The 15,587-nt window shown below is 44.1% G+C and overlaps 1 protein-coding gene across 1 annotated transcript in view; it reads right to left on the reverse strand.

Moving 5' to 3' along the window:
* Window positions 1-880: 880 nt before the first annotated feature.
* EBPL (EBP like) overlaps window positions 881-15,587 on the reverse strand; it is a 31,800-nt gene continuing 17,093 nt past the window's right edge. Inside the window, exons 2-4 of the mRNA XM_045796857.2 lie at window positions 8,508-8,577; window positions 2,752-2,890; window positions 881-1,427 (exon numbers count right to left, since the gene is read on the reverse strand). Of these exons, the coding sequence (XP_045652813.2) occupies window positions 1,187-1,427; window positions 2,752-2,890; window positions 8,508-8,577 (450 nt within the window). The 3' untranslated portion in view covers window positions 881-1,186. The remainder of the gene's footprint in view (window positions 1,428-2,751; window positions 2,891-8,507; window positions 8,578-15,587) is intronic.

A 15,587-nucleotide genomic window follows, 5' to 3' on the forward strand; every position in this document is an offset into this window, starting at 1 on the left:
TCCACGTGACATCATGGCTTCACTTCTACCCATTCCACGCGACTTCACGGTTTCACTTCTACCCATTGCACGCGACATCATGGCTTCACTTCTACCCATTCCACGCGACTTCACGGTTTCACTTCTACCCATTGCACGCAACATCATGGCTTCACTTCTACCCATTCCACGCGACTTCACGGTTTCACTTCTACCCATTGCACGCGACATTATGGCTTCACTTCTACCCATTCCACGCGACTTCACGGTTTCACTTCTACCCATTGCACGCGACATCATGGCTTCACTTCTACCCATTCCACGCGACTTCACGGTTTCACTTCTACCCATTGCACGCGACATCATGGCTTCACTTCTACCCATTCCACGCGACTTCACGGTTTCACTTCTACCCATTGCACGCGACATCATGGCTTCACTTCTACCCATTCCACGCGACTTCACGGTTTCACTTCTACCCATTGCACGCGACTTCACAGCTTCACTTCTACCCATTCCACACGACATCATGGCACGCACTAACTTGACAGTCATCTTATTATTTCTCACTCTTTTTTCCCAGGGTTCCTATTTCCCGATTTACTTTTCGTCATATTGTGCTCTGTAAGGTACCTCAATCTTCCTCTTTGAAACAGGACAGATATCAATCGATCACCTGTCATGTGACATCCCCGTCCTCACCCGTGAGGGCTTAGGATTCTCAGAATCCACTCACAGCATTCTCCTACTAGCATTTTTGTTGGCTTCACAAATCTGACACAGTACAAATGCAAAATAGAAGCATTCATTTCATTCTGGTTTCACTTTGGTAACCAAAAGACAAGTGAGAGGATTAAAAGTTGAGGTGACGATATGTTCTTGGAATAAAAAATTAATAGGCTCTACCGTTTTTTATAATTGGCTTTATTAATGTGGAACAATTAACACTAGCCATAAAAACATATAATTAAACGTGTTATTATTACAAGTAAAAATTTATTCTCTGTTCCCCATATTGTCATTTAATTGGGGGAAAAAAAACATTAACAAAAACTTGCCACCATACAACCAATTTGAAATAGGCTGTTTAGGAACAACCATAGAAAAGGAAAGTGTACACAGGAATGCCTTACATTTTGACCAAACAAAAAGATTTGACCCATTCTGGCTTATAAAGCAAGATACCAGTGTTTGTGATTTTGAAAATTCACTGGAACTTCTTCCCTGAACTGGTTCCTTTGTAAAACATTTTCTTGAGTTCTACCCACGACTGCCACAGTAACAGTCCCGGGATCAGAACCCACACACTATTGAAAAATACCAGATAGACCCCAAAGTAGAGCCAACTGTCGGTGTTGAGGTTGGGGCTTCCCATAAGCCAGTCTGGGAAGAAGGTCATCCACCCGCCATACAATTCACACACGCACAAGGTAATCTGTATGAAATGCCTGCGAGAGAGAAAGAAACAAGGGGTGAAACTGCCAGCTCGGCGCAGCTTGGCACCCTGAATCCTGACATCTTTTCTCAAACGACAGCATCAACACAGTCTTCCACAGCAGAAGACCTCTCCGAAGGCGGACCTCAGCTTTTGCACAGTGCTCCTTTGATGCGCAAGTCACTCTGATTAGTGGAAGACCCATGCGTCCTCTGGAGAAGCAATTCTGCCCTTCCTAGATTATTCTCAGAGTTAAATAAGGTCTCTCAGGTATCCTGTTCTAGTCTTAGGAAGATTTACTGAGGTCTCACCCAACCCAGCAAAGAGAGACAGAGATGCAAATCTTGCTACAAGCCACAATTTTACCTGCTGGGAAAGGGGACAGTAAGAACAGTCCCTTCCTCCAAGAATACGTGGGCGGTAAATGAGACACATGGATCTGGAAGTCCTCAGCAAGGCAGATACTATACATGGTTGAAGTAATTAACAAATGGGTGCAGGTAGTGAGTCTACAACCAAGGTCATGGAGCCAAAGTTATATCAAGATACCAACAAAAAATTCAATTTTTTTCTGCTAACTACCTAAGTAAAATTGGGTTGGGGAAAGGTGGACTAAATGACCTTGGAGGTTTCATTCAAACCTGAAATTTTGTGACTGAAGCTTTAAAAATGACTCCTTCGATTCAAGATGCTAGAAAATGGAATGCAATTGTGCCTACTTGACATTGTTTTTGGGAATCATCCTGAGGATAGGATTCTATTTGCCCCAGGTCACCGTCTCTGAAAGAAGGAGAGGGAGGGCAAGGGCAGGAGGGAGGGCAGAGAGTTCAAAGACTCAGAGTCCAACCTGAGGACAAGCAGTTAATCTTCCATTGCCCTCCTTTCTCTCCCCTCTCTTCTGCCTTCCTCACATCCTCCACAGCCTGCTTCTGGAAAGATTTATCTTCCATGTCGAACTTCAAATTATGTAAGAGAATTTACTTGGTGTAAAGTGGAATAGGAGTTTTCTAGAGTGATTTGGGGGGAAGAAGGATGGGAAATATGACCCTTTTATTCTCCAAAATATTGGTGAAAAATCATCCAATGATGTTCACACTTTCTTGCCTATGTCAATGACTAGGTGGTCCCTACAAGCATATTTCTCATAGTTTTTATTTTGAATGATCTGAAATTATCCTGGTGGCACCACGATTCTTACCTAACATGGAACAATGTTCATTTCTATTCTACTTTTCGTCTAACAAATAAATGTGGTCATCATCTACTCCAAATGCCACATGGGCGTTGGATAGCTCATGTGTGTCCTCTCTTCAGCAGGCCAGGAGAAGGGCACTTACCGATAATATTTCTCTTTGACTATGGCATAAATGAGGACTAATGCCAGAGACCCATCCAGGACAACAGTCAGAATTTCCAAAGACACAATGGTTGGGTCAAAATAAAGCCATCTTGCATCAGCTTTGCCATATTCTTTCCCTAAAAGTGAAACACATTTCGTTACTCACGTGGCAACCATTTTTATGACAGTCAGCGGAAATGACCTTTTTTTCCCCTAAGGAGGAGATAAAAAGAACTGCCACCCCTTCCTTTCTTCACAATGCCTTCGTGGAAGACAGGAGAAGGACAGAAGGTAAAACACATTTGCCACGTGACTTGAGTAATAATAACAACATTATGTGACATTTGTAAAAAGATTTCGTTCCCAAAGTGCTTCCACACAAGCATCCTCTTCACCCCCGCTCTTCTCACTATAAGCAGAATTCTAAATTAATTCAACACGGTCAGATTTTGCAAAGACGATCCTTAGTAATTATCTTGGTAAATGCATTACCATTCCTTACTTCAAAATTGCTACATAAAGTCTGTAGATATAATCTAGACGTGGGAATTTTTTTTTAAAAGATTTTATCCATTTATTTGACAGAGAGAGACAGTGAGAGAGAGAACACAAGCAATGGGAGTATGAGAGGGAGAAGCAGGCTTCCCACGGAGCAGGGAGCCCGATGCAGGGCTCGATCCCAGGACCCTGAGACTATGACCTGAGCCGAAGGCAGACGTTTAACGGCTGAGCCACCCAGGCTCCCCTAGATGTGGGAAAATTTTTATTAAGGAAACGTTTATTAAAAAAACATGCTTATTAATAATTGAAGAGAAATTGAGCGCTGAGGAGCCGGTGGGGAGGTGGGGGGAATGTAATGACGCAGCCTGGACCGCAGAAGGGATCCGGGGTGGACACGGGGCGCGTTTCAGTCCAGACAGGAGTCAGTAGCAACAGCCACCACAGAAGCCTCACTGCATTCACCAGGGAGTGGGCGTGCCCTAAGAAATCTTTCCAGACCCCATTATCAGGATGGTTTCTTCTGGAAAGAATGAAGTGAGAAAGTCATTTTAGAGCTGGACTGAGAGTCATGCACTGGGAGAATCCTCCCACCTTCCTCTCTCCCTCCCTTCCTTCCTTCTCTTCTTCCATCCTTCCTTCCTCTATCCCTTCTTCTGTCTTTCCTCCCTCCTTTTTTCCTTCCTTCTTTCCTCCCTTCTTACATTCCTCACTCCCTCCCTTCTTCTCTCTTCTCTCACTTTCAATACTGTTCTCACATTACTTAGAAAAGGCATGAATGAACAAATATTAGCTACATTATCTGATTGGTCGGAGCAGCGGACAAAGCTCTAGTCTCTATTAATGGCCCAAGTTAGGATCCCTCGGGGCCAGGGACAAAGAGTTCTAATGAAAGGCTGTCCTGGCAGAAAGAAAGGCCAATAAACAGGATTAGCCATTTAATGAGATAACACACAGACACATGCTAAGCAGAGGCTCTGAAAGACGCTACCAACCGGCCAGGCAGAGCTGCCCTGTCTGTCCTGAGCCGCCTGCCAGCCAGGAACTAAATGGAAAACAAAATAATAGTGAAAGTAAGTTTTCCCTCTAAATCTAAGCATATATACAGGGACTCCTGGGTGGCTCAGTTGGTTAAGCATCTGCCTTTGGCTCAGGTCATGATCCCAGGGTCCTGGGATGGAGTCCCGCATGGGGTTCACTGCTCAGCGGGGAGCCTGCTTCTCCCTCTGCCCCTCACCCCTCTCATGCTATCTCTCTCTCAAATGAATAAATAAAATCTTAAAATATATATATATATATACTATCCTGAAAGATTCTCTCTAGCGCACCCAAAATCTAAGGCATTATCACTAACATAAAATGTCAGTGCTTTAGGAACTAAGAGATCAGTGGGTGTTTGGACATTCAAAAATAACCCCATTCATTCATTCCTTAATTGAGCAAAGCTTCTGGAACCCAGGGAAGGCTCTGTGCTGGTCCTGGGGAATGCATTAACTAGGACGGGAGACACAGGCAGCCTCCTAGGGGCTCCTGTTCTGAGGTCAAACTGCACAGTAAGTGACAGCAACTGAACGGGGGACATGGAGAAAGCGACACTTAGGCCAGATGAGGGAGGTGAGGTGTGATCACTTCCACCTTCCTGCTGTTGGTGAGGGAGGGAGCCCTGCCCTCGGGTTGTGGGGGTGGCCACATCCAACAGGTGGCACTGGACAGATGAGTTTGATGGCAATTTACTGGTCACATACACTCACAGCCTGGGGAAAGAGGACACTGAGCCCCTCAGGGCCATGCGGGGGCTTCACTCAGAACCAGGGCGAACTGGGAGGGGCCGCAGGAGGCAGGCTCTGTAGGAATGAGGCTGGGGAGGGCCCTGGTTCCTGCAGCAGGATGGGAACGGCTTCTTGCAATAATCCGGAGGGCTGGCAGGGAACTGAAGCCTGCTCCACAGGGATCCGCGGGCACCGTGCTTGGTCCTTGGGACAAGGAGGGTTGTTTGGCTCATACAAGGAAGCAGAATGGGGAGGGAACTTGTGGTTAGGCCGTGTGAGGCCCTCTGGATTTTATCAGCTGTCAACACAAAATACTGGATCTTAATTTCAGGTCCTACACCGCAAGAGGTGACCCCTGAACTGGGTGAAGGAGAGGGTGTATGCCCAGTGCACAGGCCTGGAGTGGAGAGAACACGGTACGTCTGAAATCACATTTAACTCAGCAGAGCTGAAGGAGACTCTGTGTCTGTATGTGTGTGTGTGTGTGTGTGTGTGCGCGCGCGCGCGCGTGCACGGGGCGGAGGTGAATGCCAGAGGAAGGCGGTCCCAGTGCATCAAGCCTCTGGCATCTCCTCTGCTGCTCGACTCCGGCCACTTCTTTGCTGGTTAAACACCTACACAGCAAAAGGGCAAACAGAGCATTCATAAGTCTAATGATGTGATCGGTACCATTTATTTTGTGACTGATGCCAGGCTCGGGCAGAAGTTTAGAGGGAAAGATTCACTGAGGGCTGGAGTAGGATCCCAGTCCCTGGGCCACGGCTGGGCCCTTCACCCCCAGAGCACAGACTAGGAGAGGGTGAGGGGTGACAGAGACTGTCTTCTTGATCAAGCTTGAGTCAGGCTCCTCCGAGCCCTCTCCTTGACCTCCACCTAGGGCTCTGTCCTTGGCCCTCTTGGTCCGGTTCCAGCAAGAATCCTACTGGGTCAGTATAGCGGAAGTCCTCCATTCTCGGTATCTGCTCCCTTTTTCCCTCCAGTTTTATTGAGATGTAACTGACATCTAGCACGGTATGTATTTAACGTGTGCAGCACAATGGCGCAGCTTGCCTATATCCTGAAAGGTCTACAATGAGCTCCGTGAACAGACATTTCTTCATACAGATCCAAAAACTAAGGAAAAGCGGTGCGCTCTTCCTTACGATGAGAACTCTTTGGGTCCACCCTTCGATAACTCACAGCTGTGGTGACTAGAGCCATCACGTTGTACGTTAGTTATATCCTCAGGACTTACCCATCTTGTAACTGCAAGTTTGTGCTTCATCACCTTCACCCGGTTCCCTCATTCTCCACCCCCCACCTCTGGTAACCACAAATCTGATCTTTTTTTTTATGAGTTTGAGGTGTGTGTTTTTTTTTTTTTTTTTTTTTTAGTAAGATTCTACATAGAAGTGAGGTCATACAGTATTTGTCTTTCTCTGTCTGGCTTGTTTCACTTAGCATAATGCCCTCAAGGTCCAACCATGTTGTCACAATGCCAGAATGTCTTGATTTTTATGGTTAAATTGTATTCCATTGTGCCCGTGCGTGTGTACACACACACGCACACACACCCCCCCAAACTTCTTTATCCATTCATCCATCAATGGACGCTTGGGTTGTTTCCACGCATTGGCTATTGTGAATATCGCTACCATGAACATGAGGGTGTAGATATCTGATTACTCTCGATACCTGATCAAATTCCTTATCCCCCACCCTCTATATCATAGCCTATCATCCTGGCCTGCCTGCAGCAAGAATCCTGTTGAGTCGGTCTATTGAGAGTCCCCATTCTTGACGTTTCTTCTTAGTAATTTTCCATCCACTGAGCCCACCTGCTTCTTGGCCATAAAGTTCCACCTGTCCTTGTTGTATCTGGAGTTGAGCCTGATCTCGCTTTCCTACTGCAAGACTCCACTGCAGGGGTACCTCCCGAATAAATTCTTCTTTATCATCTTTAACAAGTGTCATGAATAATTCTTCTTTAACAAGGTCCACATGAAGTTTATAGCCCAGCCCTACATGCTGCTGAATCAAACAACAGTCCGCAGATCAACATCTGGGAGGCTTTACCGCAGTCCCTCTGAATCAGAATCTGTATTTTAACAAGAGTCCAGGGCAATCTGGCACACTTTAAAGTCTGGGAAGTACTACTTTATATTAGCTACTGGATTTTCATTTTCTCAAGAATAAAGGACAACACCAGTAAATGAGTTTTTACTTTTTAAGGCAAAAACTGTAAACGGAAGATGACTAATAAAGATCGTGTTACACATCTGCATTTCATGGGACTAGGCCAAAGCTGGATTGTTCACTTTCTCTGATGCCAGGCCAGGCAGCCGGGGTGGAGGACAATGACTTAGGCCGGGTCCTCCAGCCCCTGGGCTTCCCCAGCAGCTCTTAGGCACAGTTCAACCTGGGCCACTCATCACATTACACACACGAATGTGCATAGCAACATTTCACTCCCGAGGTGGGGGCTCAGGCTCCCTGCGCTACCGCTGGCTAGGACGTGACAGGCATCAAAGATGACACATGTTTTGCTTTGAAAAGAACTAATGGTAGCTGCCTTGATTCTTTAGAAGTTTCCTAACGTTAGTGATGAACAGCAGTCCCAACACAGGTCCTGGCTGGGGGACCGGATTTCAGAGTTATGGAAGAAATGAGATAAATTATGCAGAATTTCAGACGCAAAATCTGAAAGAAGTTACCTTGCATAAGGCAATTCTGCAATAGTGGCAAAGGATCCTGTTGTTGCCCGGCTCATTTATTTGTCAAATTTGACACAGTACCTGGGAGGAAGTCGATACTAACTGATGGAATGTTGATGGATTTACAGCAGCATGAAGCAAGTAGACCAAACTAGTTAGTATCTCTGCAGAGCAGGAGGAGTTTTGGAAATTATCTACAAGACTACATGTATGTATACATACGTATGTGTGTACACACACACACAAATGTATGTCATATATATATATATATAATATGTATACACACATATGTGTGTACACACACACACACAAACGTATGTCATATATATCATATAGATATATGATAAAGTGAAGGTTGATATTAATACTATGGAAAAACACCCAGTTTAAATACTGGAAACTCTTCAATCTGTACTATTAACGTATTTTTTAATATACAGCTCTATTGAGATATAATTCATGTGTCACACAATTCACCCATTTAAAGTGTACAATTCAGTGGGTTTTAGTATATTCACGGATTCGAATCATCACAATGAAAATTTAGAACATTTCATCAACTCCCCAAAAGAAACCCAAACCCGTCACCAGTCACTCACTCTCCATCCCCCTCTGTCACCCCCTCTAGTCCCCGGCAGCCACTAATCTATCACCTGTCTCTAGAGATTCACCTATTCTGGACATGTCACAGAAATGAAATCCTACAACTTGTGCCACACGTACTCATCTATTGACAGCCACACTTCAATTAGTCTCCTCAAACATTCCAAATGCAAACATTTTGAAATACTTACACAATGAAGCAATCAGGCCTTCGGAATCTGCAACGTTTCCTACAAAAGACAAGTAGACGAAAGGGCCTTCCTGGAGAGAAGAAAATGAAAACAGGCTCTAATTTAGCATCACAGCCACAGGAGGGCACCGCAGAAGCCAGCGGCGTCCCCAGGAGCCCACATCCTGGTCCGCGCCTTCCGCACGCCGCACCTCCACGACCGTGGGCTGTGAGCCTGGAGTCTCCCCCCTCCCCCCAAGACCTTGCAAACAGATATGTCCAAAGGGGATGTTTAGCTAATAAATGTTGTTTTTCAATGATTGGCATTATAAAAATCAGAGGTGTGTTCCTACAGGAAAAAAATACATTGAAAATTTTGCACAGGGAAAGAACTTAAATAGGCTAAATTCTGGATCATTCCAGAGATTTTACGCCTTGGAGAAGTACCTCACAGCAGTTCATCTTGTCTGGCCTCAAAAAACAGCCAGGACCTCTCTTAACAAAAGTGGCGTTCACATACCGATGTCAGAGTTGAACTAGTTCTTTTTCCTGCATAAGGGGCAAATGTAGGAAAATTAAAACCCTTACAGGCTACCTTTTAAATTTTAGGTAACGAAATATCGGTAATCACACTGAGTACTTTCCTATCGCTGAAGGATTTCTTTGCTTAAATTTCAAAACTAATTAATTAGAATCCCCTGCGTGTCTGACTGTCATGTTGCTCCTTTGAACAGATGTTATTGCTGGTCAGTGCAATTTTTTTCCCATTTCTTTTCACCAATGCAATTGCTTATATGACAATTTAAATTATATCTCTGCCTAATCCCTGCTCACTTATAATACTATTTCCAAGAGCTTATCACTTAGAGCCACTGCTGAATTTAGTTCTGGGAATTATCATCCTAACTCACAATGTACTTACACTGCTATTTCTTTATATATTCTCAACGAACTGTCAATCCTGAGAAATTATGATTTAACTTATGTCTTCCTTCCGCTTCTCCACTTTTTACAGTTTTTTGATAGTGTAGGGGAGGAAAAACTTCCTTCTGCCTTCTTAGACTCTGTAGCTGGCCTAAGAATTAACTGACATGACAAACTAGCAGGAGGAAAGCACACAAATTTTATTTACTGTTTTTACATGTACATGGGAGTCCTTAAAAGGAAAACAAAGACCCACAGAAGCTGTTAGGCCCAAAAGCTTATATACTTTTTACACAAAGAACGATAAATTACAGAGATGTGACAAGACAAAGGGGCGTGCGCTAGGGGACAGTAAATTGTGGGAAAGTGACTAAGAAATATAGGAGGGAAACCAGTGGAAGATAAGGGTTATTTTAGTAGGTTTGTTTGTATAGGTCCATTTCAGCATTGACTCCCAGTCTCTGGTGATAAAGAACGTTCTTCTCTTCGTGGTGCAGGGAGGGCACCTTTCTCATGGGAAATTTAAAGACCTGATTTTAGGTAGAAAGGAGGAGATCAGAGAGGCCTTCCTGCATCTGCTGTTTTCCAATTGCCTTCAGGTCATAACCATCAATATGCCAAAACGGCATAGTTGAGAGAGGCATATTTGGAACCCTTGCCTCTTTTTAAAAAGATTTATTTATTTATTTGAGAGAGAGAGAATGTGTGTGGGGAGGGAGGGGTGGAGGGAGAGGGAGAGGATCTCAAGCAGACTCCCCACTGAGCGTGGAGCCTGATGCAGGGCTTGATCTCAAGACACTGAGATCAAGACCTGAGTTGAACCCAAGAGTCGGTGGCATAACTGACTCAGCCACCCAGGTGCTCCTGAACCCTGTCAAATAGCTATATTATACTCTTTAATTCTGGCATTAGTTACCGGATTTGTAACTTAAGTAGTAAACTTAAAAACCTCAGCTTCCTCATTCGCCAGTGTTGCGCAGCACCTGGACTTCCCAACAGAGAAGACATGGATGCTACGCCCGCCATGCTTTCTTCCTCTTCTCCCCATTTCCAACACTCACCTTCTCTCTACTTTGTTTGTACATTTTACATTTCCATTCTTGTTCTGTAAACATACTTGTCTTCCTATTTTTTTAAAGGTTTTATTTATTTATTTATTTGACACAGAGAGAGAGGAAGAGAGCGCACACAAGCGGGGGGGCAGCAGGCAGAGGGAGAAGCAGGCTCCCTTCTGAGCAAGAAGCCATATGCAGGACTCGATCCCAGGACCCTGTGATCAGGACCTGAGCCAAAGGCAGATGCTTAACTGACTGAGCCTCCCAGGAGGTTCCTATTTGATGTGGATTCTAAAAGCTGACAACCAACAGCAATTACAATATGGTGATTATGTAAATGTCATTCACTGCAAAGAGCCACAACTTCTTTCTCTACAGACCCAGTATTTTTTTTTTTTTTAAGATTTTATTTGTTTATTTGACAGAGAGAGACAGCAAGAGAGGGAACACAAGCAGGGGGAGTGTGAGAGGGAGAAGCAGGCTTCCCGCCGAGCAGGGAGCCCAATGCGGGGCTCGATCCCAGGACCCTGGGATCACGACCTGAGACGAAGGCAGACGCTTAACAGCTGAGACACCCAGGAGCCCCCAGATCCAGTATTTTGACTCCTGTGTCCTTTAAGAAGAATGTGGCAGTTGGAATATCCTTTCTTACACTAATAGATTTCTCAAAACCATGGTATGTTTTAGTTTGGTACATATTCAGGCCACGACTTTCTTATAAAATATTTTTGCTTATGGGGCGCCTGGGTGGCACAGTGGTTAAGCGTCTGCCTTCGGCTCAGGGTGTGATCCCGGCGATATGGGATCGAGCCACACATCAGGCTCCTCCGCTATGAGCCTGCTTCTTCCTCTCCCACTCCCCCTGCTTGTGTTCCCTCTCTCGCTGGCTGTCTCTATCTCTGTTGAATAAATAAATAAAATCTTTAAAAAAAATATTTTTGCTTATGTTACAGTTTGTAATTGCCTTTCTTTTTCTCTTATTGAGAGAAGAAACTTGACTTTCTCCCCACCTCATTAATACATTCCAGCATGTTAAACAGAAGCTTTAGAGTTGGTTTGTTTTGTCTTTTCTTGATACTTTGTAAGTTACTTACTTGGTAAATTTGTACATATACCTCAGAGTATATGTACAAATTATATTCTTTAAGGGAGATTTTTAAAAATTACATAGGAGATAAACAGCAATGCTTTAAAAATAAGAAGTACTCCCCATCCACTGTGTAACACTTTATTTTCACCAATCAATTTTTTATTTTTAGCAGAGACATAGCAGGAAATCCACACCATTTCCCTGGCTTGGCCTGGGGACTTTCGAACAAAACACATCCACTGGCCTGGCCAGCAGGAGCAGTAAGGCTGGGCTGAATTTGATCCACTGCAGGTCTCAGTCCATCTATCTGTAAGATGAAGGACCTCCTAAAATTAGATTGTGGATCACATCCTGAAACTAGACATGACTTCCACTAGCAATCTCTTCAGCCGGAGCCATTAGCAACACATGGAGTCTGACATTAGGTCCAGGACCTTTCCTCAGAAGCAGATCTGTGGGTAAGAGCAAGATGGGGATCTGGCAACCTATAACATGCAGGGACCTAGGAGCGAAGAACAAATTTTGTCCCTTTTATATCTACCTGTTCAAGTTTTACTCCTTTTTCAAATGCCAGCTCAAACCCTGCTTCCTCTAAGAACTCTTCCCAACTTCCTAGTGACAATTCCTCACTCCATTGTGTTACTATATTTGTGCTTCTGTAATCAATTGTCTGCTGGTTATGAATCTTAGTTCCCATTAGATCATACATCTTTGGGGTCTGGGATGCTGTCTTATCTCAGAATCTTCAAGAACCCAGAATGATATTTTGTTTTCAGTGTTTACTAACCTTGAATTAATGACAAGTTCCCATAATGAATTACTTAGAAAGACACCCGGAGGGGCTTTTAGAAGGCTCTATATACTTCTTACTATATCAATGTCTCAAATGCAACGGCAGTATACAGTTGACTCTCGGACAACACAGGGGTTAGGGACACCAACCCCTGTGCAGTCAAAAATCCACATATAATTTTTTACTCTCCAAAAACTTAACTACCAATAGCTTACTACTGACTAGAAGCCTTCTGATAACATAAACAGTCAATTAACATAACTTGTATGCTATATGTATTATATACTGTATTCTTACAATACAGTGAGCTAGAGAAAATTATTAAGAAAAGCATAAGGAAAATACACCTATAGTACTGTACTCTATTTATCAAAACAATCCATGTATGAGTGGACTGGTGCAGTACGACCCATGAGGTCCAAGGGTCAACTGTAATTATGTAAAGTATAATAAATATATTCACGCCTCCATTCCATGCCTGATCAGACGCTGCCTCCCCCAGGAAGCAAGGCTTCACTGATTCTCTGGATGGGAAGTAGGTGCTTCTCCTACGTAGAACCCTGCTTACTTGTCCCTCCTCAAAACTGTCAGTTCCTTTCGGGCAAAGTCTTTGTCTCTGATCTCTGTATTCCACCTGCCTGCTAGATGGTACACGCTAACAAAGGTTTACTAAAAGAATAAGAAATAGAAGAAGGAGGAGAGTAGTGGGGAATAGCAGAGTTCAACAATGACAGCAAACACCCAAGCAATCCATTCAGAAACTGGAAAAAAGAAACGAAGAGACATTTCAGTAAAGAGGACCCACGGACAGCAAACAAACACATGAGAAGAGGCTCCACATCATTAGCAGTCGGGGACATGCCAGTGAGAACCGCAGTGAGCTGGTACTCCACACCTATCAGAATGGAAACAATAAAAAACATACTGACCACAACAAATGGCGAAAAGGATGTGGCTCACTCACACGTTTCTGGTGGGATGAAAATGGTACCATTCTGGAAAACTGTAGAGTCTGGCATGTATTCTAAAACTAAATATACAATTACTATAGGACCCAAAACTGCACTCTTGGGCACTTGTCCCAGAAAAAGAAAGGCTTACGTTCACACAAAAACAAGCACACAAATGTCCATAGCATCTTTATCTGGGGGGATGTCCTGCAGCAGGTGAATGCTTAAACAAGCCCAGTCCGCTCACATGGGAGCACTCCCCACTACCCATACGCTCAACAAGCCACAGTCCCCTCACACGGGAGCACTCCCCACTACCAATACGCTCAACAAGCCACAGTCTGCTCACACGGGAGCACTCCCCACTACCAATACGCTCAACAAGCCATAGTACCCTCACACGGGAGCACTCCCCACTACCGATACGCTCAACAAGCCACAGTCCCCTCACACGGGAGCACTCCCCACTACCGATACGCTCAACAAGCCACAGTCCCCTCACACGGGAGCACTCCCCACTACCGATACGCTCAACAAGCCACAGTCCCCTCACACGGGAGCACTCCCCACTACCGATACGCTCAACAAGCCACAGTCCCCTCACACGGGAGCACTCCCCACTACCGATACGCTCAACAAGCCACAGTCCCCTCACACGGGAGCACTCCCCACTACCGATACGCTCAACAAGCCATAGTCCCCTCACACGGGAGCACTCCCCACTACCGATACGCTCAACAAGCCATAGTCCCCTCACACGGGAGCACTCCCCACTACCCATACGCTCAACAAGCCACAGTCCCCTCACACGGGAGCACTCCCCACTACTGATACACTCAACAAGCCACAGTCCCCTCACACGGGAGCACTCCCCACTACCGATATGCTCAACAAGCCATAGTCCCCTCACACGGGAGCACTCCCCACTACTGATACACTCAACAAGCCACAGTCCCCTCACACGGGAGCACTCCCCACTACTGATACACTCAACAAGCCACAGTCCCCTCACACGGGAGCACGCCCCACTACCGATACGCTCAACAAGCATGCATCCACCACATTTTGTTTCTCCACTCATCTGTTGATTGGCTACGGTGAATAAAACTGCTATGTGCAAGTATCAAAGTCCCTGGTTTCAATTTTTTTGCATATTTATATAAAAGTGGGCTTGTTGGATCATAGGGTAATTCTATGACATTTCTTCTGGTGGTATACCTTAACTATTTTAATTACTAAAAAATATTATTAAAGGGATGCATTACTGAAAGTTAAAAAAAATGTATAAAGTGAAAGGTAAAACACTTTTCTTCCTGATCCCCAATCTCGTTCTCCTGAGACACTACTGCTGAGTTTCACGGCAGCCCTCAAGAAACTTTCGTGGGGGCGCCTGGGTGGCTCAGTCAGTTAAGTGTCTGACTCTTGATTTCGGCTCAGGTCATGATCTCAGGGTCATGGGATCGAGCCCTGCGATGGGCTCCCTGTTCAGTGCAGAGTCTGCTTGAGATTCTCTCTCTCCCTCTCCCTCTGCCCATCCCCCTGCTCTTTCTCTAAAATACATAAATCTTAAAAAATATACTTTTTATGTATATGTATATGTATATATACATGTATACTTTTTATGTATATGTTATTATGGAACCATAAATATTTAAAATATTTTCTTTCTGCTATTAAATTTTTACCTATAAACCCAGAGGGTGATGAAAATTTTACCATGTTTGTTTATTTAAAAAATTTTCAAGTTCTGCGGATCAGGAATTTTGGTTTAAAAACATACAGAAGTTCCCATTAGATGCTCTAATGACTGAATAATTGAACTGTAGCTAATTTAGCTGCTAACAAAATCAGCTTAAAAGCTAAACTGTATCATGGCAAATAAAAGTAACGATACCAGGCCATTTTTCATTTAAGGTGTTCCAGACACGTAATTTTAACAACTGTATTTTGGAGGCTTTTAGACAACTACCAGCCAAAGCTCAGATTAAGAAAAAACAACAATAAAAAATGCTGGGCTCTGCAAGCTCCTGCTCTCTGTAATTCAATGACCACTTTAGAGAAAACGCTCAATTTACTCATTTCAACCCTTAAGGGAAAATTTAGTGGGGGAAAAAAAAAAAGCCTTTAGAGAAATTAAAAAAAAAAAGAATCCCCCCCCTTTTTTGGTAATTTATGTCGGTATTTGTGAAGGCTAAATCTGTATTCAAATGTATCTGCAAGCCTTTTGTTTTTTAGCTTGTTTGAATGAAAAACCGGAGAAAACAGCACCACATTCATTATAAACAGTGGG

The sequence above is a fragment of the Ursus americanus genome, chromosome 10 (genome assembly GCF_024610735.1).
Source record: "Ursus americanus isolate L20-20 chromosome 10, mUrsAme1.1.p, whole genome shotgun sequence".
In the NCBI taxonomy this organism is placed as follows: domain Eukaryota; kingdom Metazoa; phylum Chordata; class Mammalia; order Carnivora; family Ursidae; genus Ursus; species Ursus americanus.